Raw genomic sequence first — 27744 nt, forward strand, 5'->3', positions numbered from 1 at the left:
GTGCTGGGGGCGGAGCCGGAGCTGGGGGGCGGAGCCAAGACTCGGCAGGGGCGGAGTCAGCAGCTGCGGCGCAGCGGGGCCTGTGCGGCCCACGGCGTCCCTGTCGCCTCCGGCCCCGCCTCTCAGGGCGGGACGTGCGTGGCGATTGGCGAGTGAGAGCGAGAGGCGGTCGCTATTGGCCCGCGGCGCTGTCGGCTCGGCGGGCGGTGCCCGGACGCAGGTGCCGGCCGGAGCGGAGCTAGTGGCGCCGACGGGCCGGGCCGGGCCGGGACCCGGGCCGGGGCGAACGGAGGGGCCTGCGCGGCCGCCCGGCCCGGCCGCGTATCAGGTAGGCATGGGCCTGCAGGTGGGGTCAGAGGACGCCAGTCCGCGGGCCAGCCCCGGGTTCGAGGCCGGAGCTCGGCACCCGGGCGGGACGGCTGGGCTCGATCCCTTGACCACAGCCTTCTCAGGGACGCGGGGACCCCAGTTCCCGTGTCAAGGCCGGTGGGAGGTCCCCGGGGTCCGGTACACAGTAGGCGCCTCTCCGAGCCTCGGTTTCCCCACCTGTGAAACTGGGTCATCCCATTGCCAACCTGATGGGGCTTCTGGGAGGACTCAGGAGGTGGCTGGTGCAGAAAGCGCCTGACACACAGTAGGTAACTACGAAGTGGCCAATGCCCTTCCCCAACCTCCTTCTCAGAGCCTCTCTACTTGCAAAATAGTAAGTTATAATATAATGAGCCAGCCACTTTGCACAAAGATGCTCAAACAGGATACCCTGTGCTATATGGGTACTCAAAACAGCGTAATCAAATGGGCATATTGAGCTCATTCAGTTCTTTTGAAACCATACTGAGTAGATGGAAGCACTAGAAATGTCCCCTGTTATACAGATGAGAGAGTCCAGGCTTAGACAGGTTAAGTGTCTTGCCCAGGGCCACACAGCACATAAGGAGTAGAGGTGGGATTGGAACCTCGTTTCTCATGCAGTGCCTAAAGGAACTGAAGGACACACAGGAGCCTCTCAATGGTAAGGGAAGAGGAATGAATGCAATGACAACCTCCACATTTACCCTAAAAAATATTAATTTTTTTTTTTTTTTTTTTTTTGAGACGGAGTCTCACTCTGTCGTCCAGGCTGGAGTGCAGTGGCGTGATCTCCCACTCACTGCAAGCTCTGCCTCCCGGGTTCATGCCTCCCGGGTTCACGCCATTCTCGTGCCTCAGCCTCCCGAGTAGCTGGGACTACAGGCGCCCGCCACCATGCCCAGCTAATATATATATATTTAGTAGAGGTAGTGTTAACCAGGATGGTCTCGATATCCTGACCTCGTGATCCACCCGCCTCGGCTTCCCAAAGTGCTGGGATTACAGGCATGAGCCACCGTGCCCGGCCAATAGTGAGCTTTTATTGAGCACTTACTGTGTGTGCCAGGGGTTGACTGTGTGGCCTCTCATCAACAGCTCTGTAAGCTGATGATAGTAATTATAATAGGAGCTAATAATTAATTTCTTAATTTTTACTAATTTATGAACTATATATTATGACACCCCCTCTTTTTTTTTTTAGATGGAGTCTCTCTCTCTTGCCCAGACTGGAATGCAGTGACACGATCTCGGCTCATTGCAATCTCTGCCTCCCAGGTTCAAGCGATTCTCTCACCTCAGCCTCTCGAGTAGTTGGGATTACAGGCGCCCGCCACCATGCCTGGCCAGTTTTTGTCGTTTTAGCAGAAATGAGGTGGTTTCACCATGTTGACTGGGCTGGTCTTGAACTCCTGGCCTCAAGTGATCCACCATCCTTGAGCTCCCAAAGTGCGCAAAGTGCTGGGATTATAGGCGTGAGCCCTTCGCCCGGCCTATAACACTCATTTTGTGGATGAGAATACTGAGGCTGAGAGAGTAAAACAGCTGCCTGAGATCACACTGTAGGGAGTTTTAGGGCCCTCTGATTCCTCTGCTCTCTGTTTCCTACCTTTAGGAAAAGGAGCCTGGGCAGGTATGGAAAAGACTGGGGGGCCTCAGTGCCACCCTAAACAAGCCTAGCTAAGGGTGAGCTTTACTTGATGAATTCAGCCTGGAGGCTCCTTCTCAGGAGACCCCCTCCACAGACAGATTCCACCAGCTCCATCATTAGAATGAGGCCCAGAGAAGCAAAATGACTTGAACCAGGACACTCAGCATTGGTGGCAGAGCCAGGAGGGCCAGGAGTTAAAGAACCCAGGTCTCTTGAGGTCCAGACCCACTCCCTGGACTGTTTTAAGTTCAAGTTCTGACACCACCCCTTACCAGCTGTGTGACCTTGGAAAGGTAGATGCCTCTCTCTGAGCATCGGCCTCTTCCCCCATCACAGGGTGTAGTTATTGGTTTGTTGTGAAGACTCAATGAGATCTATATCCAGGCCGTGCATGGTGGCTCATGCCTGTAATCCCAACACTTTGAGAGGCCAAGGCGGGCAGATCACTGGAGGCCAGGAGTTCAGGACCAGCCTAGGCAACTTGGCAAAACACCATCTCTACAAAAAAATACAAAAATTAACTGGATGTGGTGGTGTGCAGAGCTACTTAGGAGGCTGAGGTGGGAGGATTACTACACTGCCTTCCAGCCTTTTGGGTGACAGAGTGAGACCCTGCCTCAAAACAAACAAACAAACAAACAACAGAAGAGAGAAAAGAAATAGGCCAGGCGCGGTGACTCATACCTGTAATCCCAGCACTTTAGGAGGCTGAAGTGGGTGGATCACGAGGTCAGGAGTTTGAGACTAACGTGGCCAACATGGTGAAACCCCGTCTCTACTGAAAATACAAAAGTTAGCCAGGTATGGTGGTGGGTGCATGTAATCCCAGCTACTCGGGAGGCTGAGGCAGGAGAATCCCTTGAATCCAGGAGATGGAGATTGCAGTGAGCTGAGATCGGCCACTATACTCCAGCCTAGGCGACAGAGCGAGACTCTGTCTCAAAAAATAAAAAAAGAAAAAGAGAAATGACTGCAGTAGCAACTAGAAATGCAGCAGCTCTGGGCTAGACACAGGGCCAGGGCCACATGCTGGGGACAGCAGGAGGCAATCTGACAAGGTCCCTTTTTTATAGAATTCACTGCAGGGTGGAACAACAGACATGGCTAAATACGTAGATGAATAAGTAGAATGTTTCAGACAGGGACACATGCCAGGAGGGGAATCAAGTGGACCCCAGTGGCGCTTGATTGATTGAGACAGGGTCTTGCTCTGTGGCCCAGGCTGGAGTGCAGTCGTGCAATCATGGCTCACCGCAGCCTCAACCTTCTGGGCTCAAACGATTCTCCCACCTCAGCCTCCTGAGTAGCTGGGATTACAGGCGCACACCACCACACCCGGCTCATTTTTGTATTTCTTGTAGAGGCGAGGTCTTGTTATGTTGCCCAGGCTTCTCTCAAACTCCTGGGCTCATACTATCCTCCCACCTCAGCCTCCCAAACTGTGGGAATTACAAGCATGAGCCAATGCGTCCGGCCCCAGACAGCATAGTCGAGAAGGCTTCTCCAGGAAGGTGACCTTTGAAGGAGACACTTATAACAACTGTTTCGAGTTCAGTGAGATGATGACTATGTATGGAGCTTGCTTGGCACAGTATCCAGTTCTTTTTTTTTTTTTTTTTGAGACGGAGTCTCGCTCTGTAGCCCAGGCTGGAGTGCAGTGGCTGGATCTCAGCTCACTGCAAGCTCCGCCTCCTGGGCTTACGCCATTCTCCTGCCTCAGCCTCCTGAGTAGCTGGGACTACAGGCGCCCACCACCTCACCCGGCTAGGTTTTTTTTTGTATTTTGTAGTAGAGACGGGGTTTCACTGTGTTAGCCAGGATGGTCTCGATCTCCTGACCTCGTGATCCGCCCGCCTCGGCCTCCCAAAGTGCTGGGATTACAGGCTTGAGCCACTGCGCCTGGCCTCCAGTTCTTGATAGATAGAAGCTGCTGGTATAATTTTGGTGGTTCGCAGGCCTTGCATTAGCAGATTTACCTGTTTTGTTTGTTTGTTTTGTTTTGTTTTCTCCCTGATAGAAGAAACATTAGAACATCCTATACAGGAGCTGGGATAGTTCCTGTGATATATGGTTATCTACAGAAATGTAAAGACCAGGCCAGGGGTGGTGGCTCAAGCCTGTAATCCCAGCACTTTGAGAGGCCGAGGCAGAGAGATCACTTGAGGTCAGCAGTTAGAGACCAGCTTGGCCAACATGGTGAAACCCTGTCTCTACTAAAAATACAAAAATTAGCTAGGTGTGGTGACACACAGCTGTAGCCCCAGCTACTCGAGAGGCTGAAGCAGGAGAATTGCTTGAACCCAGGAGGCTGAGGTTGCAGTAAGCTGAGATCACACCGCTGCATTCTAGCCTGGGTAACAGAGTGAGACCCTGTCTTTTTTTTTTTTTTTTTTTTTGGGATGAAGTCTCGCTGTCACCCACGCTGGAGTGCAGTGGCATGATCTCAGCTCACTGCAAACTCCGTCTCTGAGGTTTAAGCGATTCTCCTGCCTCAGCCTCCCAGGTAGCTGGGATTGCAGGCGCCCGCCACCGTGCCTGAGTAATTTTTGTACTTCTAGTAGAGACGGGGTTTTGCCATGTTAGCCAGGCTGGTCTCGAGCTCCTGACTTAAGGTGATCCACCCACCTTGACCTCCCAAAGTGCTGGGATTACAGGCATAAGCCACCACGCCCGGCCAAGACCCTGTCTTTTTTTTTTTTTTTGAGATGGAGTTTCATTCTTGTTGCCCAGGCTGGAGTGCAATGGCGCGATCTTGGCTCACCGCAACCTATGCCTCCCAGGTTCAAGCGATTCTCCAGCCTCAGCCTCCCAAGTAGCTGGAATTACAGGCATGCGCCAATATGCCTGGCTAATTTTTTTTCTATTTTTAGTAGAGACGGGTTTTCTCCACGTGGTCAGGCTTGTCTTGAACTCCTGACCTCAGGTGACCCGCCCACCTCGGCGTCCCAAAGTGCTGGGATTACATGTGTGAGCCACCACGCCCGGCCAAGACCCTGTCTTAAAAGAAAAAAAAGGAGGCCGGGCGCGGTGGCTCACGCCTGTAATCCCAGCACTTTGGGAGGCCGAGGCGGGCGGATCACAAGGTCAGGAGATCGAGACCACGGTGAAACCCCGTCTCTACTAAAAATACAAAAAATTAGCCGGGCGCGGTTGTGGGCGCCTGTAGTCCCAGCTACTCGGGAGGCTGAGGCAGGAGAATGGCGTGAACCCGGGAGGCGGAGCTTGCAGTGAGCCGAGATCGCGCCACTGCACTCCAGCCTGGGCGACAGAGCGAGACTCCGTCTCAAAAAAAAAAAAAAAAAAAAAAAAAAAAAGAAAAAAAAGGAAATTGTAAAGACCTATCCTCAGAGGGGCTGGGCTGGAGGAAAGGACGCCTCTGCCCGCCTTCCCGTAAAGAGCCCAGCCGCTTCCCCTTTGGCCTCTGAGCTGAAGGTTCTGGTTGCAGGGACTTGGGAGGGACAGAAGCAGGCACCCTGTGTCAGGCCCGGCCACTGCCCTATGGGTGTTATCTCAGGCGTGCAGTCTTCCTCTTGGGCCCCTGCCTTTGGGTAATACTTGCTTATCTGGCCTGCAGAGGCCGGACTGTGATGCTCTGGAGAACATGTGAGGCCAGGAAGGCTGCGGGCTGAGCTTTTTAGAGGGCATTTATCCAGCGGTGAACTGTCCTAGCCCAAGAGTTAGTAATTGCTCCCCCATTCCTTCACCTTCCCACTTTGGGGCTCAGATTTTTTTTTTTTTTTTTTGCTTGCTTTTGTTTTAGAGACTGGAGACTGGGTCTCGCTCTGTCACCCGGCTGGAGTACAGTGGTGTGATCATAGCTCACTACAGTCTTGAACTCCTGGGCTCAAGAAGTTGAGGCTCCCTCCTCAGCCTCCCAAGTAGCTGGGACTACAGGCTTTCACCACCATGGCTGGCTAATTAAAAAAAAAAACCTTCAGAGAGACAGGGTCTCTCTATGTTGCCCTAGCTCGTCTCAAACTCCTGGCCTCAAGTGATCGTCCTGCTTGGACCTTCCAAAGTGCTGGGATTACAGGTATGAACAACTTCCCCTGCTCTGGGGCTTGGATTTTGATTGACAGTTTAAAAGGTGACTTGGGGTGGGGGTGGGAGTACTTCGGTGAGTACCTGATTGCCTCTCTTGCTTGGATTTTCTGAACACTTTAGGAGATGCAGGGGCTCTGAACATTGTAACTCTTGGGGTTTGGACAAGCTAGGGACAGAGATCCTTGGCTCCAGGGCACCTGTATTGGCTTCAAGGAGGTCTCCAGAAAGGGCTCTTGTTCCTTCAATGGCATTCTCGGCTGGGCTGGGGACAGTGGCTGACACCTGTAATCCCAGCACTTTAGGAGGCCGAGGCAGATGGATCACCGGTGGTCAGGAGTTTGAGACCAGTCTGGCCAACATGGTGAAACCCCATCTCTACTAAAACTACAAAAATTAGCTGGACGTGGTGGCTCATGCCTGTAATCCCAGCAGTCTGGGAGGCTGAGGCAGGTGGATCACCTGAGGTTAGGAGTTCGAGCCCAGCCTGACCAACATGGTGAAACCCTCTCTCTACTAAAAATACAAAAAAATAGGCCGGGCATGGTGGCTCACGCATGTAATCCCAGCACTTTAGGAGGCCAAGGCAGGGGGATCACAAGGTCAAGAGATCAAAACCACCCTGGCCAAAATGGTGAAACCCCATCTCTACTAAAAATACAAAAATTAGCTGGGCACAGTGGTGTGTGCCTGTAGTCTCAGCTACTCAGGATGCTGAAGTAGGAGAATCGTTTGAGTCTGGGAGGCGGAGGTTGCAGTGAGCCAAGATCGTACCATTGCACTTCAGCCTGGGCGACAGAGCTGGACTCTATCTCAAAAAAAGTAAATAAAATACAATAAAAATAAAAATAATTAGCTGGGCGTGGTGGTGGGCCCCTGTAATCCCAGGTACTTGGAAGGCTGAGGCAGGAGAATCGCTTGAATCCGGAAGGTGGAGGTTGCAGTGAGCGGAGATCGCACCATTGTACTCCAGCCTGGGCGACGAGGGAAACTCCATCTCAAAAAAAAAAAACAAAAAAAACAAATATAAATAAAAATACAAAAATTAGCCAGGCGTAGTGGTGCACGTCTGTAATCCCAGCTACTTCGGGGGCTGAGGCAGGAGAATCGCTTGAACCCAAGAAGTGGCGGTTGCAGTGAGCTGAGATCGTGCCACTGTACTCCAGCCTGGGCAACACAGCGAGACTCCGTCTCAAAAAAAAAAAAAAAAAAAAGAACTGGTTCTGATACCATATCTGGAAAGGTGGAAAGGTGGTATTAGTTGAAAGGTAGTCCTGGCCCTGGAGGCTTTGAGGGTAAGAGCAGGCCTAGCTTTTCTTGTCTTCTCTTTTTTAGAGACAGGGTCTCACTCTGTGGCACAGGCTGGAGTGCAGTGGGCACCATCATAGCTCACTGCAGCCTCAAACTCCTGGCTCAGGTCATCTTCCCACCTCAGCCTCACAAGTGGCTGGGACTATAGGCCTGTGCTACCACGCCTGGCCAATATTTTTGGTTTTGTTTTGTAGAGCCAGGGTTTCACCATGTCACCTAGGCTGGTCTCAAACTCCTGAGCTCAGGCAATCCCAGGCAGGCAGATTGTCTTGAATCCAAAGTGCTGGGATTGCAGGTGTGAACCACTGCTCCTGGCCTAATTTTCTTGTTTTTACAGAGATAGAGTCTTGATGTGTTGCCAAGGCTGGTCTCAAACTCCTGGGGCTCAAAAAATCCTCCTGCCTTGGCTTCCAAAGCACAGGGATTATAGACGTGAGCCACCACACCTGGCCAGGCCTAGCTTTCCTGTTTGTTTGTTTTTTTTTTTTGAGACAGAGTCTTGCTCTGTCGCCCAGGCTGGAGTGCAGTGGCACGATCTTGGCTCACTGCAACTTCTCCCTCCTGGTTTCAAGCGATTCTCCTGCCTCAGCCTCCCGAGTAGCTGGGACTACAGGCGCCCACCACCTCGCCCGGCTAGTTTTTTGTATTTTTTAGTAGAGACGGGGTTTCACCGTGTTAGCCAGGATGGTCTCGATCTCCTGACCTCGTGATCCGCCCGTCTCGCCCTCCCAAAGTGCTGAGATTACAGGTTTGAGCCACCGCACCCGGCCAATTTTTTGTATTTTTAGTAGAAACGGGGTTTCACCGTGTTAGCCAGAATGGGAAGCCTAGCTTTTCTTTTTCTTTTTTCTTTTTTTTTTTTTTTTTTTTTGGTATTTTTAGTAGAGACGGGGTTTCACCATGTTGGCCATGATGGTCTCGATCTCTTGACCTTGTGATCCATCCTCCTCAGCCTCCCAAAGTGCGGGGATTAGAGGCACCAGCCACCGCGCCTGGCCAGGGAAGCCTAGCTTTTCTTAGGAGTGCGAGAAATAACACAACCCAAGCTCCTGCTGTACACCAGCCTTGTGCTGAGTTACACGCATCGTCTCCTTAAATCCTTACTGGCCCCACAGAGGCCCACTTTACAGATCATGCAAACTAAGGCTCAGAGACGTAAATTTTCTAGTGGTCCCTACAGCCTTGACAAGAGACTCGAACCTTAGTCCATCAGGCTCACTAACCTTGCCCCTAACCTCCGCACTGGTCTGTTCCCAGGCTCCTGGGACCATGGGCCTCAGGCCCTGAGGATACAAGGCTCCCTGTGGCCATGACGACGGGTGACTGCTGCCACCTCCCTGGCTCCCTGTGTGACTGCTCTGGCAGCCCTGCCTTCTCCAAGGTCGTGGAGGCTACGGGCCTTGGACCGCCCCAGTATGTGGCACAGGTGACTTCGAGGGATGGCCGGCTCCTCTCCACCGTCATCCGTGCCTTGGACACACCGAGGTGAGTGGCGACCGCGTGGATGTCCTGGCCTTTGCTGCCTCTTCTCTCTGGGCCCAGTGACCTTCTCCCAGCCTGCGGTCAGAAGTCCAACCATCGACAGAGGGCCAAGTGGGTAAATAGAGAAAGAGACACGAACAGTTATTGCCTTGTGGAAACAGAGGCCTAGCTTTGGCCAGGTCTGATTCTTTAGGAAAAGCTGAAATTCCAGATTATTATGTGAAATCTGAAGGTCAAATGTTGGCAAGTAACACACTTTTGGGAGGCAGTCTAGGGGGTGGTCAGGAGTGTAGGCTGTGGGCTCAGTGCCTGGGCCCCGACACTGAGTGGACACCTCCGTCTCTCCCAGAGTGACCTGGGACAAGTTAGTTCACCACTGTATCTCTCTCTTTTTTTTTGAAATAGAGTCTCATTTTGTTGCCCAGGCTGGAATGCAGTGGCGCAATCTTAGCTCACTGCAACCTCTGCCTCCCAGGTTCAAGCCATTCTCCTGCCTCAGCCACCTGAGTAGCTGGGATTACAGGCACCCACCACCACGCCTGGCTAATTTTTGTACTTCTAGCAGAGATGGGGTTTCACCATGTTGGCCAGGCTGATCGCAAACTCCTGACCTCAGGTGATCTGCCCTCCTCAGCCTCCCAAAGTGCTGGGATTACAGGTACGAGCCACTGTGCCCAACTTCTTTTTAAAATTTTTTTTTTTTTTTTTTTTTTTTTTGAGACGGAGTTTCACTCTTGTTGCCCAGGCTGGAGTGCAATGGCACGATCTCGGCTCACCGCAACCTCTGCCTCCCAGGTTCAAACAATTCTCCTGCCTCAGCCTCCGTAGTAGCTGGGATTATAGGCATGTGCTACCACGCCCGGCTAATTTTTTTGTATTTTTAGTAGAGACGGGGTTTCTCCATGTTGGTCAGGCTGATCTCGAACTCCCGGCCTCAGGTGATCCACCCACCTCGGCCTCCCAAAGTGCTGGGATTACAGGCGTGAGCCACCACGCCCAGCTTTTTTTTTTTTTTTTGAGAAAGAGTCTCGCTGTCACTCAGGCTGGAGTACAGTGGCGTGATCTTGGCTCCCTGCAACCTCCGCCTCCCGGGTTCAAGCAATTCTCCTGCCTCAGCCTCCTGAGTAGCTGGTTCTACAGGTACATGCCACCACATCCAGCACCCAGCTAATTTTTGTATTTTTAGTAGAGATGGGGTTTCACCATGTTGGCCAGGCTGATCTCGATCTTTTGACCTTGTGATCCACCCACCTCAGCCTCCCAAAGTGCTTGGATTACAGGTGTGAGCCACCGTACCTGGCCCCTTCTTTTTTTTTTTTTTTTTTTTTTTAAGGCAGAGTCTCACTCTGTCACCCAGGCTGGAATGCAGTGGCACAACCTCAGATCACTGCAACCTCTGCCTCCCGGGTTCAAGGGATTCTCCTGCCTCAGTCTCCTGTGTAGCTGGGATTACAGGAGTGAGCCACTGCTACTTTTTGTATTTTTAGTAGACATGGTGAGCCACTGTACCCGGCCCCCATTTCCTTCTAATCTGTATCTTTTGCATTATTTCCCTGCCAAAATGTCATGAGCAAAGCCCATTTTCTTAGCGCAGCATCTGAGGGGGGCAGTGCACACAGCACAGCCGCCTAGGGTACTCTGCCCTGGAGTCAGACTTCCTGGGTCCCAGTCCCAGCTGCATGGATTCCTGACTGTGCAAGTTTGCAGAAATGAGTTCACTCCTCTCAGCCTCCATTTTCTCATATGGAGGCAAAAATAGCACCTGATGGCCAGGCATGGTGGCTCCTGCCTGCAAAATCCCAGCACTCTGGGAGGCTGAGGCAGATGGATCACTTGAGCCCAGGAGTTTGAGATCAGCCTGGGCAATATAGGGAGACCCCATCTCTACCAAAAAAATACAAAAAATTAGCCAAGAGTGGTGGCACACACCTATAGTCCCAGCTACTCAGGAGGCTGAGGTTGGAGAATTACTTGAGCCTGGGAGGTCGGGGCTGCAGTGAACCGTGATCACATCACTGCACTCCAGCCTGGGTGACAGGGTGAGACTCTAGCTCAGAAAAAAAAAAAAGGGCTGGGCACAGTGGCTCACGCCTGTAATCCCAGCACTTTGGGAGGCCAAGGTGGGCAGATCACAAGGTCAGGAGATTGAGACCATCCTGGCTAACACGGTGAAACCCTGTCTCTACTAAAAATACAAAAAATCAGCCGGGTGTGGTGGCGGGCGCCTGTAGTCCAAGATACTCGGGAGGCTAAGGCGGGAGAGTGGCGTGAACCTGAGAGGCGGAGCTTGCAGTGAGCCGAGATTGCGCCACTGCACTCCAGCCTGGGCGACAGAGCGAAACTCCATCTCAAAAAAAAAAAAAAGCACGTTCCTTACAGAATGAGACAGATAAATCCAGATGTTGCTCTTAGAATAGTACCTGGTACATAGTAAGCGCTCAACAAATATTGAGGCTTTTTTCCTCTCTTCTCTGAATTTGTTTTGTTTTGTTTTTTTGGAGACAGTGTCTCACTTTGTCACCCATGCTGGAGTGCAGTGACGTGATCTCAGCTCACTGCAATCTCTGCCTCCTGGGTTCAAGCGATTCTCCTGCCTCAGCCTCCCAAGTAGCTGGGATTACAGGCCCCCCGCAACCAAGCCCGACTAATTTTTGTATTTTTTTTTTAGTAGAGACAGGATTTCACCATGTCGGTCAGGCTGGTCTCCTGACCTCAGATGATCCACCTGCCTCAGCCTCCCAAAGTGCTGCGATTACAGGCGTGAGCCGCTGTGCCTGGCCTCTTCTCTGAATTGGCTCTCCCACACTTTTTCAGGGTTTCCCAGAACAAGCTCCAAACTGACGTGGTTCTTCCTCAAGATTCTCGTCCCTTCTGTTTCCCTGAGTTGGTTTCCGGAGGAGGGGTTCCTTTTTTGTTAACTTTGTTTGTGTGTGTATGGGGGGAGGGTGGGATCAGGGTATAGGTTCAGAAAGGAGGGAGGCAGGCATGCCCTTTTGCCATTGCAGGAGGAAATAGCAGTCCAGGGACAGAACTGTTGAGAAAGCAGCCATGAACAGCCTGTTGGGCTCTTTTTGAAGCAGCCCGACCCCACCCGGCAGCATGAGAATCTGAGAAAAGGATAGAAAACAGTCATTTCCAGGCAGGCACAGTAGCTTACGCCTGTAGTTCCAGCACTTTGGAAGTCCAAGGCTGAAGGATCGCTTGAGCCCAGGAGTTCAAGACCAGCCTGGTCAACATAGTGAGACCCCCCCTCTGTAGAAAAAGTTAAAAAATGGCCGGGCGCGGTGGCTCACGCCTGTAATCCCAGCACTTTGGGAGGCCGAGGCGGGCGGATCACAAGGTCAGGAGATCGAGACCACGGTGAAACCCCGTCTCTACTAAAAATACAAAAAATTAGCCGGGCGCGGTTGTGGGCGCCTGTAGTCCCAGCTACTCGGGAGGCTGAGGCAGGAGAATGGCGTGAACCCGGGAGGCGGAGCTTGCAGTGAGCCGAGATCGCGCCACTGCACTCCAGCCTGGGCGACACAGCGAGACTCCGTCTCAAAAAAAAAAAAAAAAAAAAAAAAAAAAAGTTAAAAAATGTTAGCTGTGTGGGGTGGTGCCGCCTGTAGTCCCAGCTACTTGAGAGACTGAGGCAGGAGGATTGCTTGAGCCATGGAGTTCGAGGCTGCAGTGAGCTGTGATCGCACCACTGCACTCCAACCTGGGCAACAGAGCCAGACCTTTTCTCAAAAAAGAAAAGAAGGCCTGGCGTGGTGGCTTACGCCTGTAATCCCAACACTTTGGGAGGCTGAGGCAGGTGGATCATTTGAGGTCAGGGGTTCAAGACCAGTGTGACCAACATGGTGAAACCCCGTCTCTATTAAAAATACAAACATTAGCCAAGCATGGTGGCACATGCCAGTTGTCCCAGGTACTCAGGAGGCTGAGGCAGGAGGATAGCTTGAACCCTGGAGGCAGAGGTTGTAGTGAGCTGAGATCGCACCATTGTACTCTAGCCTGGGTGACTCAAAAAAAAAAAAAAAAGAAAAGAAAAGAATACAGTCTCTCCGAGAGGAAATCAGCATTGTCTGGAAAATAGCTCTTCTTGGTGCGACCTCACAGTCTGCCTTCTGGCCAGAAATGTTTGGGAAACAGTGACTCATGGCTGGATGGCCTCTGGGCCACGCCTCCTGCCTCCTGAGCTGCCCTGGGAAGGACCCAGCATCCCCAGAGACTGGGCCAGGGCTGGAGACTTTTCCGAGGCAGCTTTCCGCAGATGCTTTTTATTTCTGTTTCCCCCTCACAAGGGCAGAGGAGCAGGTGAGCACTTCTCTCTGGACACACAGGTTTCTCAGGTAGCATGGGCTTCAGGTATGGTTAGATCCGGGAGCCTCCAAAGATGTCCTTTTGAATCTACCTTTCCCTGTCTCTCGGCTCTGCTCTCCTCTGTGCTGGCATCGCTCGCAGGTTCCACACAGAGACTAGGCAGCTGCCAGGAGCTCCAGGCTTACGTCAGCCTTGTGGCCTACAGTTCTGGAGTTTACAGGGAAACAAAGAATTTTAGGAATAGATTGTTGGTGACTCTGATGGTATCACACAAGCCTGAGTTGGTCGCCGTGAGCAGGGGTACGTGCTGTTCTATTTCCTTTTACTTTTATTCAAATGTTCTCACTCTGTTGTCCAAGCTGGAGCGCAGTGGTACAATCATGGGTCATTGGAGCTTTGAACTCCTGGGCACAAGTAATCTTCCCGCCTCATCCTCCCAGGTAGCTGGGACCACAGACATGCACCATCTTGCCAAGCTCAGTCTTTAAAAAAAATTTTGGGGCCCGGCGCGGTGGCTCACACCTATAATCCCAGCACTTTGGGAGGCCGAGGCGGACAGATCACGAGGTCAGGAGATTGAGACCAGCCTGGCCAACATGGTGAAACCCTGTCTCTATCAAATACAAAAAAAAAAAAAAAAAAAATTAGCTGGGCGTGGTGGCACGTGCCTGTAGTCTCAGCTACTTGGGAGTCTGAGGCAGGAGAATCACTTGAACCTGGGAGGGGGAGGTTGCAGTGAGCTGATATCACACCATTGCACTCCAGCCTGGTGACAGAGAGACACTCCATTTCAAAAAAAAAAAAAAATGTTTTTTTTATACAGTTGAGATCTCACTATGTTGCCCACACTGGCCTTGAACTCCTCGGCTCAAGTGATCCTCCTGCTTCAGCCTTCCAAAGTGCTAGAATTACAGGCGTAAGCTACTGCGCCTGGCCTGGTGTTCTGACCGGTCCAGCCTGAGGCCCGAGGTCATCAGGAGTGTTGTCTGCTCTGCACTAGTTCTTGAGGAATTTTTTTTTTTTTTTTTTTTTGAGGCGGAGCCTTGCTCTGTCGCCCAGGCTGGAGTGCAGTGGCGTATTCTTGGCTCACTGCAACCTCTGCCTTACAGGCTGAAGTGATTCTCCTGCCTCATTCTCCCCAGTAGCTGGGATTACAGGCACCTACCACCATGCCTGGCTAATTTTTGTATTTTTAGTCGAGATGGGATTTCACCGTGTTGGACAGGCTGGTCTTGAACTCCTGACATCGTGATCCGCCCGCCTTGGCCTCCCAAAGTACTGGGATTACAGGAATGAGCCACCTCACCCAGCCGGTCTTTGAGGATTAAGAGTTGAGGGTGGGGGACCGGGTGCGGTGGCTCACGCCTATAATCCCAGCACTTTGGGAGGCCAAGGCAGGCGGATCACAAGGTCAGGAGATGGAGACCATCCTGGCTAACATGGTGAAACCCTGTCTCTACTTAAAATACAAAAACACAATTAGCCAGGCATGGTGGCAGGCGCCTGTAGTCCCAGCTACTTGGGAGACTGAGGCAGGAAAATGGCATGAACCCGGGAGGCAGAGCTTGCAGTGAGCCAAGATTGTGCCACTGCACTCCAGCCTAGGCAACAGAGCGAGCCTCCATCTCAAAAAAAAAAAAAAAGAGTTGAGGGTGGGGAAGTTGTGCAGGATAATCAGGGTGGGTATTTTAGGAAAATTTGGAGAGGACATTGGGGGGCGGGTATAACAGATGCCCATGTTGGGTCTGAGAGGGTGCTACAGGTGTCCTGGGAAGGGAACACATCACTGCACCTGTGGGAGTCTGGGAAGGCTTCGCAAGGTTACCTTCCCTGCATCTCCTCCCCAAAGGGAAGGACATTTGGAGCTGGGCATTGAAGGATGAGTAGGAGTTCACCAAGGGGCAGCATGGGGTAAGGGTGAGCTTGTGATCCAGTGGGTAGTGAAGCAGGTATAGACAGAAAGCGCAATCATTGCTCACGGGTCCTATCTCCGTGTCCAGTGACGGTCCCTTCTGCCGGATCTGCCACGAGGGAGCAAATGGGGAGTGCTTGCTGTCCCCGTGTGGCTGCACCGGCACTCTGGGTGCTGTGCACAAGAGCTGTCTGGAGAAGTGGCTTTCCTCATCTAACACCAGCTACTGCGAGCTGTGCCACACGGAGTTTGCAGTGGAGAAACGACCTCGACCGCTCACAGAGGTACCCTTGAGAGTGTGAGACTGTGGTGGGCAGCGGGGAGAGGGCAGACATGGGGGCAAAGGCAGGAGCTGCCCTGGGCAATCTGGTGGTCTCCCCAGGGCAGACCCCCTTACCATTTCTGTCCACCGGGTGGGTCTGCTGACGGTGTGTCGGAAACCAGGCCCGGGGTTTGGGAGTCAGTCTTTCTCTTCCTTCTTCTTCTCCTTCCTCTACCTTTTTTTTTTTTTTTTTTTTTTTTTTTTGAGGCAGAGCATCACTCTTGTTGTCCAGGCTAGAGTGCCGTGGCACGATCTCGGCTCACTGCAACCTCCGCCTCCCAGGTTCAAGCGATTCTTCTGCTTCAGCCTCCCGAGTAGCTGGGATTACAGGCGTGTGCCACCGCCCAGCTAATTTTTTGTATTTTTAGTAGGGATGGAGTTCACCACATTAGCCAGGCTGGTCTTAAACTCCTGACCTCATGTGATCCACCCACCGCGGCCTCCCAAAGTGCTGGGATTACAGGCATGAGCCACTGTGCCCAGCCTATGTCCTTCATTAGCAGAGATTTCCCGAGCACCTCCAGCATGCCCAGCACTCTGTTAGGCACTGGGGACCCAGCCACCAGCCAGACACATAGGGCCGGGCACTCATGGAGATTAAAGTCCAGTAACTTTAATTTGGACTTTGAAGCATCGCTTCTGATATGAGGTTACAGAAAAAAAAAAAAAAAAAATCAACGAAGCAACTGGTTTCTGGGAGCAATAGTGTGATAAGGGAAAAACATGTCACAGTGGGTGGGGCAACTTGGGGTGTCAAGCAAGGCCTCAGCAGGAGGTGAACCCCCCTAGCTGAGGCCTGAGAGATGAAAAGTAACAAGCTGCTGGATGCAGTGGCTCATGCCTGTAATCCCAGCACTTTGGGAGGCCAAGGCAGGCAGATCACTTGAGGTCAGGAGTTCGAGACCAGCCTCACCAACATGGTGAAACCCCATCTCCACTAAAAATACAAAAAAAGAAAAAAAAAGAAAAAAAGGAAAAAGTCCAGGCACAGTGGCTCACACCTGTAATCCTAGCACTTTGGGAGGCCAAGGTGGGTGGATCACCTGAGGTCAGGAGTTCAAGACCAGCCTGGCCAACATGGCAAAACCCTGTCTCTACTAAATATACAAAATTAGCCAGGTGTGGTAGTGGGAGCCTGTAATCCTATCTACTAGGGAGGCTGTGGCAGGAGAATTACTTGAACCCGGGAGGTGGAGGTTGCAGTGAGCTGAGGCTAAGCCACTGCACTCCAGCCTGAGTGACAGAGCAAAACTCTGTCTCAAACAACAAGAAAAAAGCTGGGTGGGGGGGGTGCATGCCTGTAATCCCAGCTACTCGGGAGGCTGAGGCAGGAGAATCACTTCAACCTGGTAGGCAGAGTTTGCAGTGAGTTGAGATAGCGCCACTGCACTCCAGCCTGGGCAACAGCGTGAGATTCTATCTCAAAAAAAAAAAAAAAAAAAAAAAAAAACCCCAAAGCTGGACATGGTGGCTCATAATCCCAGCACTTTGGGAGGTAGAGGAGGGTAGATCACCTGAGGTCAGGAGTTCGAGACCAGCCTGGCCAATGTGGTAAAACACCGTCTCTACTAAAAATACAAAAATTACTCGGCGTGGTAGTGGGGACCTGTCATCCCAGCTCGAACCCAGGAGGCGGAGGTGGCAGTGAGCCAAGATTGCAAATACAAAAAACTAGCCGGGTGAGTTGGCGGGCACCTGTAATCCCAGCTACTCGGGAGGCTGAGGCAGGAGAATGGCGTAAACCCAGGAGGCGGAGCTTGCAGTGAGCTCAGATCCGGCCACTGCACTCCAGCCTGGGCAAGAAGAGCAAACTCTGTCTCAAAAAAAAAAAACCTAGAAAACCCCTGGCCCACCTGGGAGTCAGGGTATAGGGAGAAAAGTGGGAGGGAGGTCCAGTCCCTTCACACACCCGCCCACACCCACTTTGGTCTTCATGCTACAGCCACACGGCCCCCTCCCCACACATCTTGTCTAGGCTGCCTCCCCCTACCCCAGGGCCTTTGCATCTGCCGCCTCTGCAGCCTAGAGGCCCATCTCCCCCATTCTTCACATGGTTCCTTCTGTTCATTTCGTTCTCTTCAATGTCACCTCCTTGGCAAGGTCTTGCCCTGTGTGACCATTCACCCATTTCATACCTCCACTGCCAGCATGGGAGGGCAGGGGCCCCTTCTGTCTCATCCACCAGAATTTCATGAATTAAGCCCATTTCTTGGCTGGGTGCGGTGACTCACGCCTGTAATCCCAGCACTTTGGGAAGCCAAGGTGGGAAGATCACTTGAGGCCAGGAGTTCAAGACCAGCCTGGGCAACACAGTGAGACCCTGTCTCTATAAAAAAATTAAAGAATTTATTATTATTATTTTGAGACATAGTCTTACTCTGTCACCCAGGCTGGAGTACAGCATGTGATCTCGGCTCACTGCAACCTCCACCTCCCAGGTTCAAACGATTCTTCTGCCTCAGCCTCCCGAGTAGCTAGGATTATAGGTGCGTGCCACCATGCCCGGCTAATTTTGTATTTTTAGTAGAGACGGGGTTTCTCCATATTGGCCAGGCTGGTCTCGAACTCCTGGCCTCAAGTGATCTGCCCACTTTGGCCTCCCAAAGTGCTGGGATTACAGACATATGAGCCACTGTGCCAGGGCTTTTTTTTTTTCTTTAAAGCCCATTTCTTTTGGCCCGTCATCTGGGGGAGGCCAAGCATAGTAGATTAGTAGCCAAGGACGCTTCAGCCCTGGAGCAAGACTTCCCAGGTTGCAGCCCCAGCTTTGTGGACTATGTAGCTGTGTGAGTTTGGTCACTTGAGTTAATTCCTCTGTGCCTCAGTTTCCCCATCTGTAAAATGGGAGTAAAAGTGCCCAGGCCCTGGCTCCTCATGAGCTCAATAAATGTTTGAAAGAAGGAAAGGGCCAGGCGTGGTGGCTCACACCTGTAGTCCCAGAACTTTAGAAGGCTGAGGTGGGCAAATCACAAGGACACAAGTTCGAGATCAGCCTGACCAATATGGTGAAACCCCATCTCTACTAAAAATACAAAATTAGCCGGACGTGGTGGTGCTTGCCTATAATCCCAGCTACTCCGGAGGCTGAGGTGGGAGAATCCCTTGAACCTGGGATGTCGAGGTTGCAGTGAGCCGAGATCATGCCACTGCACTCCAGCCTGGCCGACAGAGCGAGACTCTGTCTCAAAAATATATATATATACATACAAAATTAGCCGTGCATGGTGGCTCTTGCCTGTAATCCCAGCTACTCCGGCAGCTGAGACAGGAGAATTGCTTAACCCCGGAAGGTGGAGGTTGCAGTGAGCCGAGATCGCGCCACTGCACTCCATCCTGGGCGACAGAGCAAGAATCCGTCTCAAAAAAAAAAAAGAAAGAAGGAAAGGAGAGAGGGAGGCCTAGACCTGGAGGTCCTGACCCCTCCCCCTCAGCAGCCCCTCCTCTGCCCCCTTTTCCCCGTCCTCTCCCCTGCAGTGGCTGAAGGACCCGGGGCCGCGGACCGAGAAGCGGACGCTGTGCTGCGACATGGTGTGTTTCCTGTTCATCACGCCGCTGGCCGCCATCTCGGGCTGGTTGTGCCTGCGCGGGGCCCAGGACCACCTCCGGCTCCACAGCCAGCTGGAGGCCGTGGGTCTCATTGCCCTCACCATCGCCCTTTTCACCATCTATGTCCTCTGGACGCTGGTGAGTGGCCGCGGCTTTGCAGCGTGCATCTGGAGCTCTGCCGCTGGGAGCAGCAGGGCCAGGGATTTGACCCCTGGCTTGTGGGGTACGGGGCTCCCTGGCTGCCTCTGTCTATGGCCCTGGGTGGAAGAGTGCTTCTGAGGTCACCCTGCCTCTCTGGGAGCTTCAGATTCCAAATGTGACAAAGGTCTAGGGAATCCCTGAGCTAGGTGTAAACCTTGACCTGAGTGCAGGAACCCCCATCCATGAACCCCCAAGATTAGGAGCGGGGCAGAGAGGAGCAAATGCCTGAGAGAGAGATTGGGGGAGAACAAATAAATGGGAAAATAGATGTAGATTAAGAAATTGAGGCTGGGCACAGTGGCTCACCCCTCTAATCCCAGCACTTTGGGAGGCCAAGGCAGGTGGATCACCTGAGGTCAGGAGTTCGAGACCAGCCTGACCAACATGGAGAAACCCCGTCTCTACTAAAAATACAAAATTAGCCAGGTGTGGTGGTGCATGCCTGTAATCCCAGCTACTCGGGAGGCTGAGGCAGGAGAATTGTTTGAACCCAGGAGGCGGAAGTTGCTGTAAGGCGAGATCGTGCCATTGCACTCTAGCCTGTGTAATGAGCGAAACTTCGTCACAAAAAAAAAAAAAGAAAAGAAAAGAAAAGAAAGAAAGAAATTGAAAGGGAAATCCCAGGCACAGTGGCTCACTCCTTTAATCCCAGCACTTTGGGAGGCCAAGGCAGGTGGATTACCTGAGCCGAGGAGTTCCAGACCAGCCTGGCCAACATGGTGAAATCTTGCCTCTGCTAAAAGTACACAAATTTAGCTGTGCGTGGTGGTGGGTGCCTGTAATCCCAGCTAGTCGGGAGGCTAAGGCAGGAGAATCACTTGAACCTGAGAGGCAGAGGTTGCAGCGAGCTGAGATTGCGCCACTGTACTCCAGCCTGTGCGACAGAGCAAGACTCTGTCTCAAAACAAACAAACAAACAAAAAAAAAAAACAAAGAAATTGAAAGGGGAAAGCCTGGTGCAGTGGCTCATGCCTGTAATCCCCATGCTTTGGGAGGCTGAGGTGGGCGTATTCCTTGAGGTCAGGAGTTTGAGACCATCCTGGCCAACAATAGTGAAACCCCATCTCTACTAAGAATACAAAAAATTAGTCTGGTGTGGTGGCATGCACCTGTCATCCCAGCCACTAGGGAGGCTGAGATAGGAGCATTGCTTGAACCCAGAAGCCAGAGGTTGCAATGAGCCGAGATTGTGCCACTGTACTCCAGCCTGGGCAACAGAGTGAGATTCTGTCTTTAAAAAAAAAAAAAAAAAAAAAGGAAAGAAAAGAAAAAGAAATTGAAGGGGAAGAGAGAGAGGAACTGAGATGAAAACATTGAGTGAAACCAGGCCCAGTGGCTGTTAACACCTGCAATCCTAGCACACTGGGAGGCCGAGGCAGGAAGATTGCTTGAAGCAAGGAGGTTCAAGACCAGGATGAGGCGACAAAGCAAGATGTCCATCTCTACAAAAATGTACAAAAAATGTAGCCAGGCGCAGTGGCTCACGCCTGTAATCCCAGCACTTTGGGAGGCCGAGGCGGGCGGATCATGAGGTCAGGAGATCGAGACCATCCTGGCCAACATGGTGAAACCCCATGTCCACTAAAAATATAAAAATTAGCTGGGTGTGGTGGCGCGCGCCTGTAGTCCCAGCTGTTCAGGAGGCTGAGGCAGGAGAATCGCTTGAACCCAGGAGGCAGAGGTTGTGGTGAGCTGAGATCAAGCCACTGCACGCCAGCCTGGTGACAGAGTTAGACTCCGTTTAAAAATAAATAAATAAATAATAACATAATAATAATAGAGTCAAGTGCGGAGGCTCACGCCTGTAATCCCAGCACTTTGGGAGGCTGAGGCAGGCAGGTTGCTTGAGCTCACGAGTTCGAGACCAGCCTGGGCAAAGTGACAAAACCCTATCTCTACAAAAAATACAAAAGTTTGTCGGCCATGGTGGTGCATGCCTGCAGTCTCAGCTACTCTGGAGGCTGAGGTGGTAGGATCGCTTGAGCACTGGAGGCAGAGGATGCAGTGAGCTGAGATTGTACCACTGAACTTCAGCCTGAGTGATACAGCCAGACCTTGTCTCAAAGAAAATAATAATATTAGTAAAAGAAAAAGGAAAAAAAAGGCTGGATGCAGTGGTTTACACCGTAATCCCAGCACTTTGGGAGGCTGAGGCGGGCATATCACTTGAGGTCAGGAGTTCAAGACTAGCCTGAGCAACATGGTGAAACCCCGTTTCTACTAAAAATACAAAAAATTGGCCAGGTGTGGTGGCTCACACCTGTAATCCCAGCACTTTGGGAGGCTGAGGTGGGTGGATCACGAGGTCAGGAGTTCAAGACCAGCCTGACCAACGTGGTGAAACCCTGTCTCTACTAAAAATACAAAATTAACTGGGTGTGGTGGCACGCGCCTATAATCTCAGCTACTCAAGAGGCTGAGGCAGGAGAATGGCTTGAACCTGGGAGGGAGAGGTTGCAGTGAGCTGAAATTGCACCGTTGCACTCCAGCCTGGGCAACAGAGCAAGACTCCATCTCAAAAAAATAAATAAATAAAAAATTAGCCAGGTGTGGTGGCACATGCCAGTAATCCTAGCTTCTCGGGAGGCTGAGGCACAAGAATCACTTGAATTCGGGAGGTAGAGGTTACAGTGAGCCAAGATCACGCCACTGCACTCCAGCCTGGGTGCCTGAGTGACAGAATAAGATTCTGTCTCACAGAAAAAGAAAAAAAAAAAAAAGAGAAAAAAAAGCCTGAATGAGAGACAGAGACAGACAGAATGACGGGGGTGTGAGGTGTTGTTCTAGGCCTCTGGTAGGCAGCAGAACCATTGCTTAGAGGCAGAAGTTTCCCACAGTCTCACCCCTCAGACATAACCACTATTGTCCAGCTGTAGGGGAGTCTCTGCCTCACAAAGTATTTTTCAGTGCACCTACCAGCATTTTTTTTTTTTTTTTTTTTTGAGACGGGGTCTTGCTCTGTCATGCAGGCTAGAGTGCCGAGTGCAGTGGCGCAATCCTGGCTCACTGCCACCTCCGCCTCCTCGGCTCAGGCGATTCTCCTGTCTCAGCCTCCTGAGTAGCTAGGATTACAGGCACATGCCACCACGCCCGGCCAATTTTTGTATTTTTAGTAAAGAGACGGGGTTTTGCCGTGTTGGCCAGGCTGGTCTTGAACTCTTGACCTCAGGTGATCCGCCTACCTTGGCCTCCCAAAGTGCTGAGATTACAGGCATGAGCCACCGTGCCCGGCCCCTACCAGCATATTTTAAAATATGTAAACTGGATGAAATCACAGCTACTGTTTTAGTATCTGCTTGTTTTCATTTTGCTGGTGTTCTTAAAAAAAAAAAAACAGGCTGGGTGTGGTGGCTCAAGCCTGTAATCCCAGCACTTTGAGAGGCCGAGACAGGCAGATCACGAGGTCAGGAGATCGAGACCATCCTGGCTAACACGGTGAAACCCCGTCTCTACTAAAAAATACAAAAAAATTAGCTGGGCGTGGTGGTGGGTGCCTGTAGTCCAGCTACTCGGGAGACTGAGGCAGGAGAATGGGGTAAACCCGGGAGGCGGAGCTTGCAGTGAGCCGAGATCCGGCCACTGCACTCCAGCCTGGGTGACAGAGTGAGACTCCATCTCAAAAAACAAAAACACACACACACTGCCGGGCGCGGTGGCTCAAGCCTGTAATCCCAGCACTTTGGGAGGCCGAGACGGGTGGATCACGAGGTCAGGAGATCGAGACCATCCTGGCTAACACGGTGAAACCCCGTCTCTACTAAAAAAAATACAAAAAAATAGCCGGGCGAGGTGGTGGGCGCCTGTAGTCCCAGCTACTCGGGAGGCTGAGGCAGGAGAATGGCGTGAACCCGGGAGGCGGAGCTCGCAGTGAGCTGAGATCTGGCCACTGCACTCCAGCCTGGGCGACAGAGTGAGACTCCGTCTCAAAAAAAAAAAAAAAACACACACACACACACACACACAAAACGAGGCAGCCACCCAGCAGATATTCATTGTATGGGTGTACCATATTTATTTAACCAATCACTTTTGACAGGCACTGGGATTTTTTCCAATGTGTATGTGGTTTTATTTCTACTTCTTCCTTTTTTTTTTTCCATTATGAACAGTGCTTTGGGCACTGTCCATGCAAATCTTTCTTGGGAACTTGCTTGGTCAAAGGATGTGAACCACTGACATTTATTGATTGATCGATTGATTGATTGAGCCGGAATCTCACTCTGTTGCCCAGGCTGGAGTGCAATGGCACGATCTTGGCTTACTGCAACCTCCGACTCCCCGGTTCAAGCAATCCTCGTGCCTCAGCCTCCTGAGTAGCTAGGATTAAAGCATTTGCCACCATATCTGGCTAATTTTTGTATTTTTAGTAGAGATGAGTTTTCACCACGTTGGCCAGGCTGGTCTCGAACTCCTGGACTCAGGTGATCTGCCCACCTTAGTCTCCCAAAGTGCTGGGATTATAGGCATGAGCCATTGCACCAGGTAACATTTTTTTTTTTTTTTTTTTTTTTTTTGAGACGAAGTCTCACTCTGTCACCAGGCTGGAGGGCAGTGACGCGATCTTGGCTCACTGCAACCTCTGGCTCTCAGGTTCAAGCAAGTCTCCTGTCTCAGCCTCCTGAGTAGCTGGGACTACAGTTGTGCGCCACCACGCCCAGATAATTTTTAAATTTTTAGTAGAGACAGGGTTTCACCATGTTGGCCGGGATGGTCTTGATCTCTTGACCTCGTGATCGGCCTGCCTCTGCCTCCCAAAATGCTGGGATACAGGTGTGAGCCACCGTGCCTGGCCACTTTTAAATTTTTTAATAGACTAATTTTTAGAGTAATTTTCAGTTCACAGCAAAATCTAGCAGAAAGTACAGAGAGTTCCTGTATATCACCCTGCTCCATACACACACAACCTGCACAGCCTCCCTCACTGTTAACATCGTGTACCCAAGTAGGGCATTTGTTAGAATCAGTGAACCTTCATTATCCCTTTAAAACCATAGTTCACATTAGGATTCACTTTTTTCATTTGTTTGTTTTGCAGTGGTTATCTCGCCCTGTCTCCCAGACTGGAGTGCAGTGGTGTGATCTCCGCTCACTGCAACCTCTGCCTCCTGGGCTCAAGCGATCCTCCCACCTCAGCCCCCCGAGTAACCAAGACCACAGGTGTCCACTACCACACCTGGCTAATTTTTGTATTTTTTGTAGAGACAGGATTTTGCTATGTTGTCGAAGCTGGTCTTAAACTCCCAGGCTCAAACCTTGGCTTCCCAAAGTTTTGGGATTACAGGTGTGAGCCATCGCACCTGGCCTTTGTGTGTGTGTGTGTGTGTGTGTGGCGGGGAGGGGATAGGATCGTGCTTTGTCACCCAGACTGCAGTGCAGTGTGGTGTGGTCATGGCTCACTGCAGCCTCAACCTCCCAGGCTCAATTGATCCTCCCACCTCAGCTTCCTGAGTAGCTAGTATTGCAGGTGTGTGCATCACGCCTGACTAATTTTTGTATTTTTTTGGTGGAGACAGAGTTTTGCCATGTTGCCCAGGCTGGGAGCTGACTCTTATTGTTGGACATTTATACGTTTTAATGAATGTATAATGACATGTATTCACTATTTTTTTGTTTTGTTTTGTTTTTTTGAGACAGAGTCTCACTCTATGCCAGGCTGGAGTGCAGTGGTGCGATCTCGGCTCACTGCAACTTCCGCCTCCTGGGTTCAAGTGATTCTCCTGCCTCAGCCTCCCAAGTAGCTGAGACTACAGACATGTGCCATCACGCCCAGCTAATTTTTGCATTCTTAGTAGAGATGGGGTTTCACTGTGCTGGCCAGGATGGTCTCGATCTCTTGACCTCGTGATCTGCCCACCTTGGCCCTCCCAAGTGCTGGGATAACAGGCGTGAGCCACTGCGCCTGGCCATATTCACCATTATAATATCAGACAGAGTAGTTTCATGGCCCTAAAAATCCTCTGTGCTCTCTCTATTCATGCCATTCTCCTTTTCCCCAACCCCTGTTCACTGCTGATCTTTTTACTGTCTCCATAGTTTAGCCTTTTCCAGAATGTCCTATAGTTGGAGTCATTCAGTATGTAGCATCTTCAGGTTGGTTTATTTCATTTAGTGATATGCAGTTAAAATTATTTTTGTGACTTAAGGGCTTTTTTTCTGAGGCAGAGTCTCACTCTTTCACCCAGACTAGAGTGAAGTGGCCTGATCTCAGCTTACTGCAGCCTTCGTACCCCTCCCCGCCGGGTTCAAGCTATTCTCTTGCCTCAGCCTCCTGAGTAGCTGGAATTACAGGCACCCGCCACCACGCCCGGCTAATTTTGTATTTTTAGTAGAGATGGAATTTCTCCATATTGGTCAGGCTGGTCTCGAATTCTCGACCTCAGGTGATCTACCCACCTTGGCCTCCCAAAGTGCTGGGATTATAGGCTTGAGCCAGGGTGCCCAGCATTTTTTTTTTTTTTCTTTTTGAGACAGGATCTCACTCTGTTGGATTGCAGTGGCGTGAGCACAGCTCACTGCAGTGTCAACCACTAGGGCTCAAATGATTCTCCTACCTCAGCCCCCTAAGTAACTGGGACCATAGACCTGGGCCACCACATCTGGCTGATTCTAAAATATTTTTTAGAAACAAGGTCTTGCTATGTTGCCTAGGCTGACCTCGAACTCCTGGGCTCAAGTTATCCCCTGGCCTTGACTTCCCAAAGTGCTGGGATTACAGGCATGAGCTACCTTTCCCAGCTTAGTTTCTTTTTAGCACTGAATAATATCTCATTATCTGGAAGCACCACTGATTATTTATTCATTCACCTATTGAGTGACATCTTTTTTGCTTGCATGTTTTGGCAATTATGTGACTGATTTACATTAAAACAATTTTTTTTTGAGACAGGGTCTCACTCTGTCACCCAGGCTGGAGTGCAGTGGCGCGATTTCGGCTCACTGCAGCCCGTATCTCCCAGGCTCAAGCGATTCTCCTGCCTCATCCTCCCAAGTAGCTGGGACTACAGGCCACCTCGCCGAGCTAATTTTTGTTTTTTTTGTTTGTTTGTTTTTGTTTGTTTTTTTTTTTTTGAGACGGAGTCTCGCTGTGTCGCCCAGGCTGGGGTGCAGTGGTGTGATCTCGGCTCACTGCAAGCTCCGCCTCCCGGGTTCACGCCATTCTCCTGCCTCAGCCTCCGAGTAGCTGGGACTACAGGCGCCCGCCACCTCGCCCGGCTAGTTTTTTGTATTTTTAGTAGAGACGGGGTTTCACCATGTTAGCCAGGGATGGTCTCGATCTCCTGACCTCGTGATCCACCCGCCTCGGCCTCCCAAAGTGCTGGGATTACAGGCTTGAGCCACCGCGCCCGGCCAATTTTTGTATTTTTAGTAGAGTCAGAGTTTTTAGTAGAGACAGGGTTTCTCCATGTTGCCCAGGCTGATCTTGAACTCCTGAGCTCAAGTGATCTTCCCCTGCGCCCCGTCTTCCAAACTACTGGGATTACAGGCGTGAGCCACCGCGCCGGGCCTGACCGATTGACATTTAATGCCTCCCAAGAGGCTGTTTCACTTCCTTCCCACTGAGAGGCAGGGAAGGAGCTCCCCTTTGCTTCCTGCTGGTGTGTGTGCGGTGTATCTTGTCTTTGCAGGACTCTGAAAGCTGGTGGGTGTCACCAGGATGGTGAATGGGTCTGTGTGTGTGCACTTTGCGGGAGGAATGTTCGTAAGCCAGCTCTGCTTCTGGAAGCATGAGCCCCAGCCGTGGTTTGGGCCAACGCGGGTGCCACGGCAACTTGCTTTGCCTCCTTTGCGGGTGGAGTCCTTCTCAGCGCCCCCGCTCACTGCAGGACTGCCCCGCAGGTCTCCTTCCGCTACCACTGCCAGCTGTACTCCGAGTGGAGAAAGACCAACCAGAAAGTTCGCCTGAAGATCGGGGAAGCGGACAGCTCCGAGGGCCCCCAGCATTCTCCGCTGGCGGCTGGACTCCTGAAGAAGGTGGCAGAGGAGACGCCAGTATGAACGCTGGGCTGTCCGGGCCCTGCAGCAGAGAGGCCAGAGGTAGCTGGCAATACCCTGTCCTGTGGAAGGATGGAAACTGCCTAACACTTCCCGCACGGCCTGAACGCTTCTTAGGCCAAGAGACACCATGCGGAGCCTAGTCTGTGATCCTGTGTGAAGATATTATCAGGGTTTTTTTTTTTTTTTTTTTTTTTTTGCACACTGTTGTTCATATCGAGGACAGGTGGACACGGTCCTGAGCTCTGGACGGAGCAGGCACACTGATCTCATTCTGAGGCCCACATGGCACCTTCTGGGCCAGCAGCTGTGGCCGGTGTATCAAGGGCGCCCTTAAAGCTGGAACATTCCGGCAAGCTTCTTGCGCTTCTCTGCACCTGGCAGGCCCACTTTCCTGGCACCCTCGACTTTATATAAAAGTTGCACTGCGTTTCAAAAACCCACCCCTGAATGAATAAAAGGAGCCCTGGCTGGACAAAATGGACTTGTCAGTTACGTTTCTCAAAGGAGACCTCCCAGGGAGGGACCATGTAGAGGTAAAAAAGTAACGTTGGTGGCCGGCTGGGCGCGGTGGCTAACACCTGTAATCCCAGCACTTTGGGAGGCTGAGGCGGGTGGATCACGAAGTCA

The 27744-nt window shown here is 51.5% G+C and overlaps 1 protein-coding gene across 4 annotated transcripts; it reads left to right on the forward strand.

Annotated features, from left to right (window-relative positions):
• Nucleotides 1-201: 201 nt before the first annotated feature.
• Nucleotides 202-27594, forward strand: MARCHF2 (membrane associated ring-CH-type finger 2). 4 transcript variants are annotated; one of them, XM_045380173.2, is made up of 6 exons: nucleotides 202-328; nucleotides 5760-6032; nucleotides 8609-8836; nucleotides 15142-15337; nucleotides 18850-19059; nucleotides 26959-27594. In XM_045380173.2, exons 3-6 carry the CDS (start codon nucleotides 8661-8663, stop codon nucleotides 27115-27117), a joined length of 741 nt encoding a protein of 246 aa, XP_045236108.2. In that variant the 5' UTR covers nucleotides 202-328; nucleotides 5760-6032; nucleotides 8609-8660; the 3' UTR covers nucleotides 27118-27594. The 4 variants fall into 4 exon arrangements, with proteins under 4 accessions (XP_045236108.2, XP_045236110.2, XP_045236109.2 ...); XM_045380175.2 differs by lacking the exon at nucleotides 18850-19059; XM_045380174.2 differs by lacking the exon at nucleotides 5760-6032.
• Nucleotides 27595-27744: the final 150 nt, after the last annotated feature.

Source organism: Macaca fascicularis, chromosome 19, assembly GCF_037993035.2.
Source record: "Macaca fascicularis isolate 582-1 chromosome 19, T2T-MFA8v1.1".
NCBI classification, from domain to species: domain Eukaryota; kingdom Metazoa; phylum Chordata; class Mammalia; order Primates; family Cercopithecidae; genus Macaca; species Macaca fascicularis.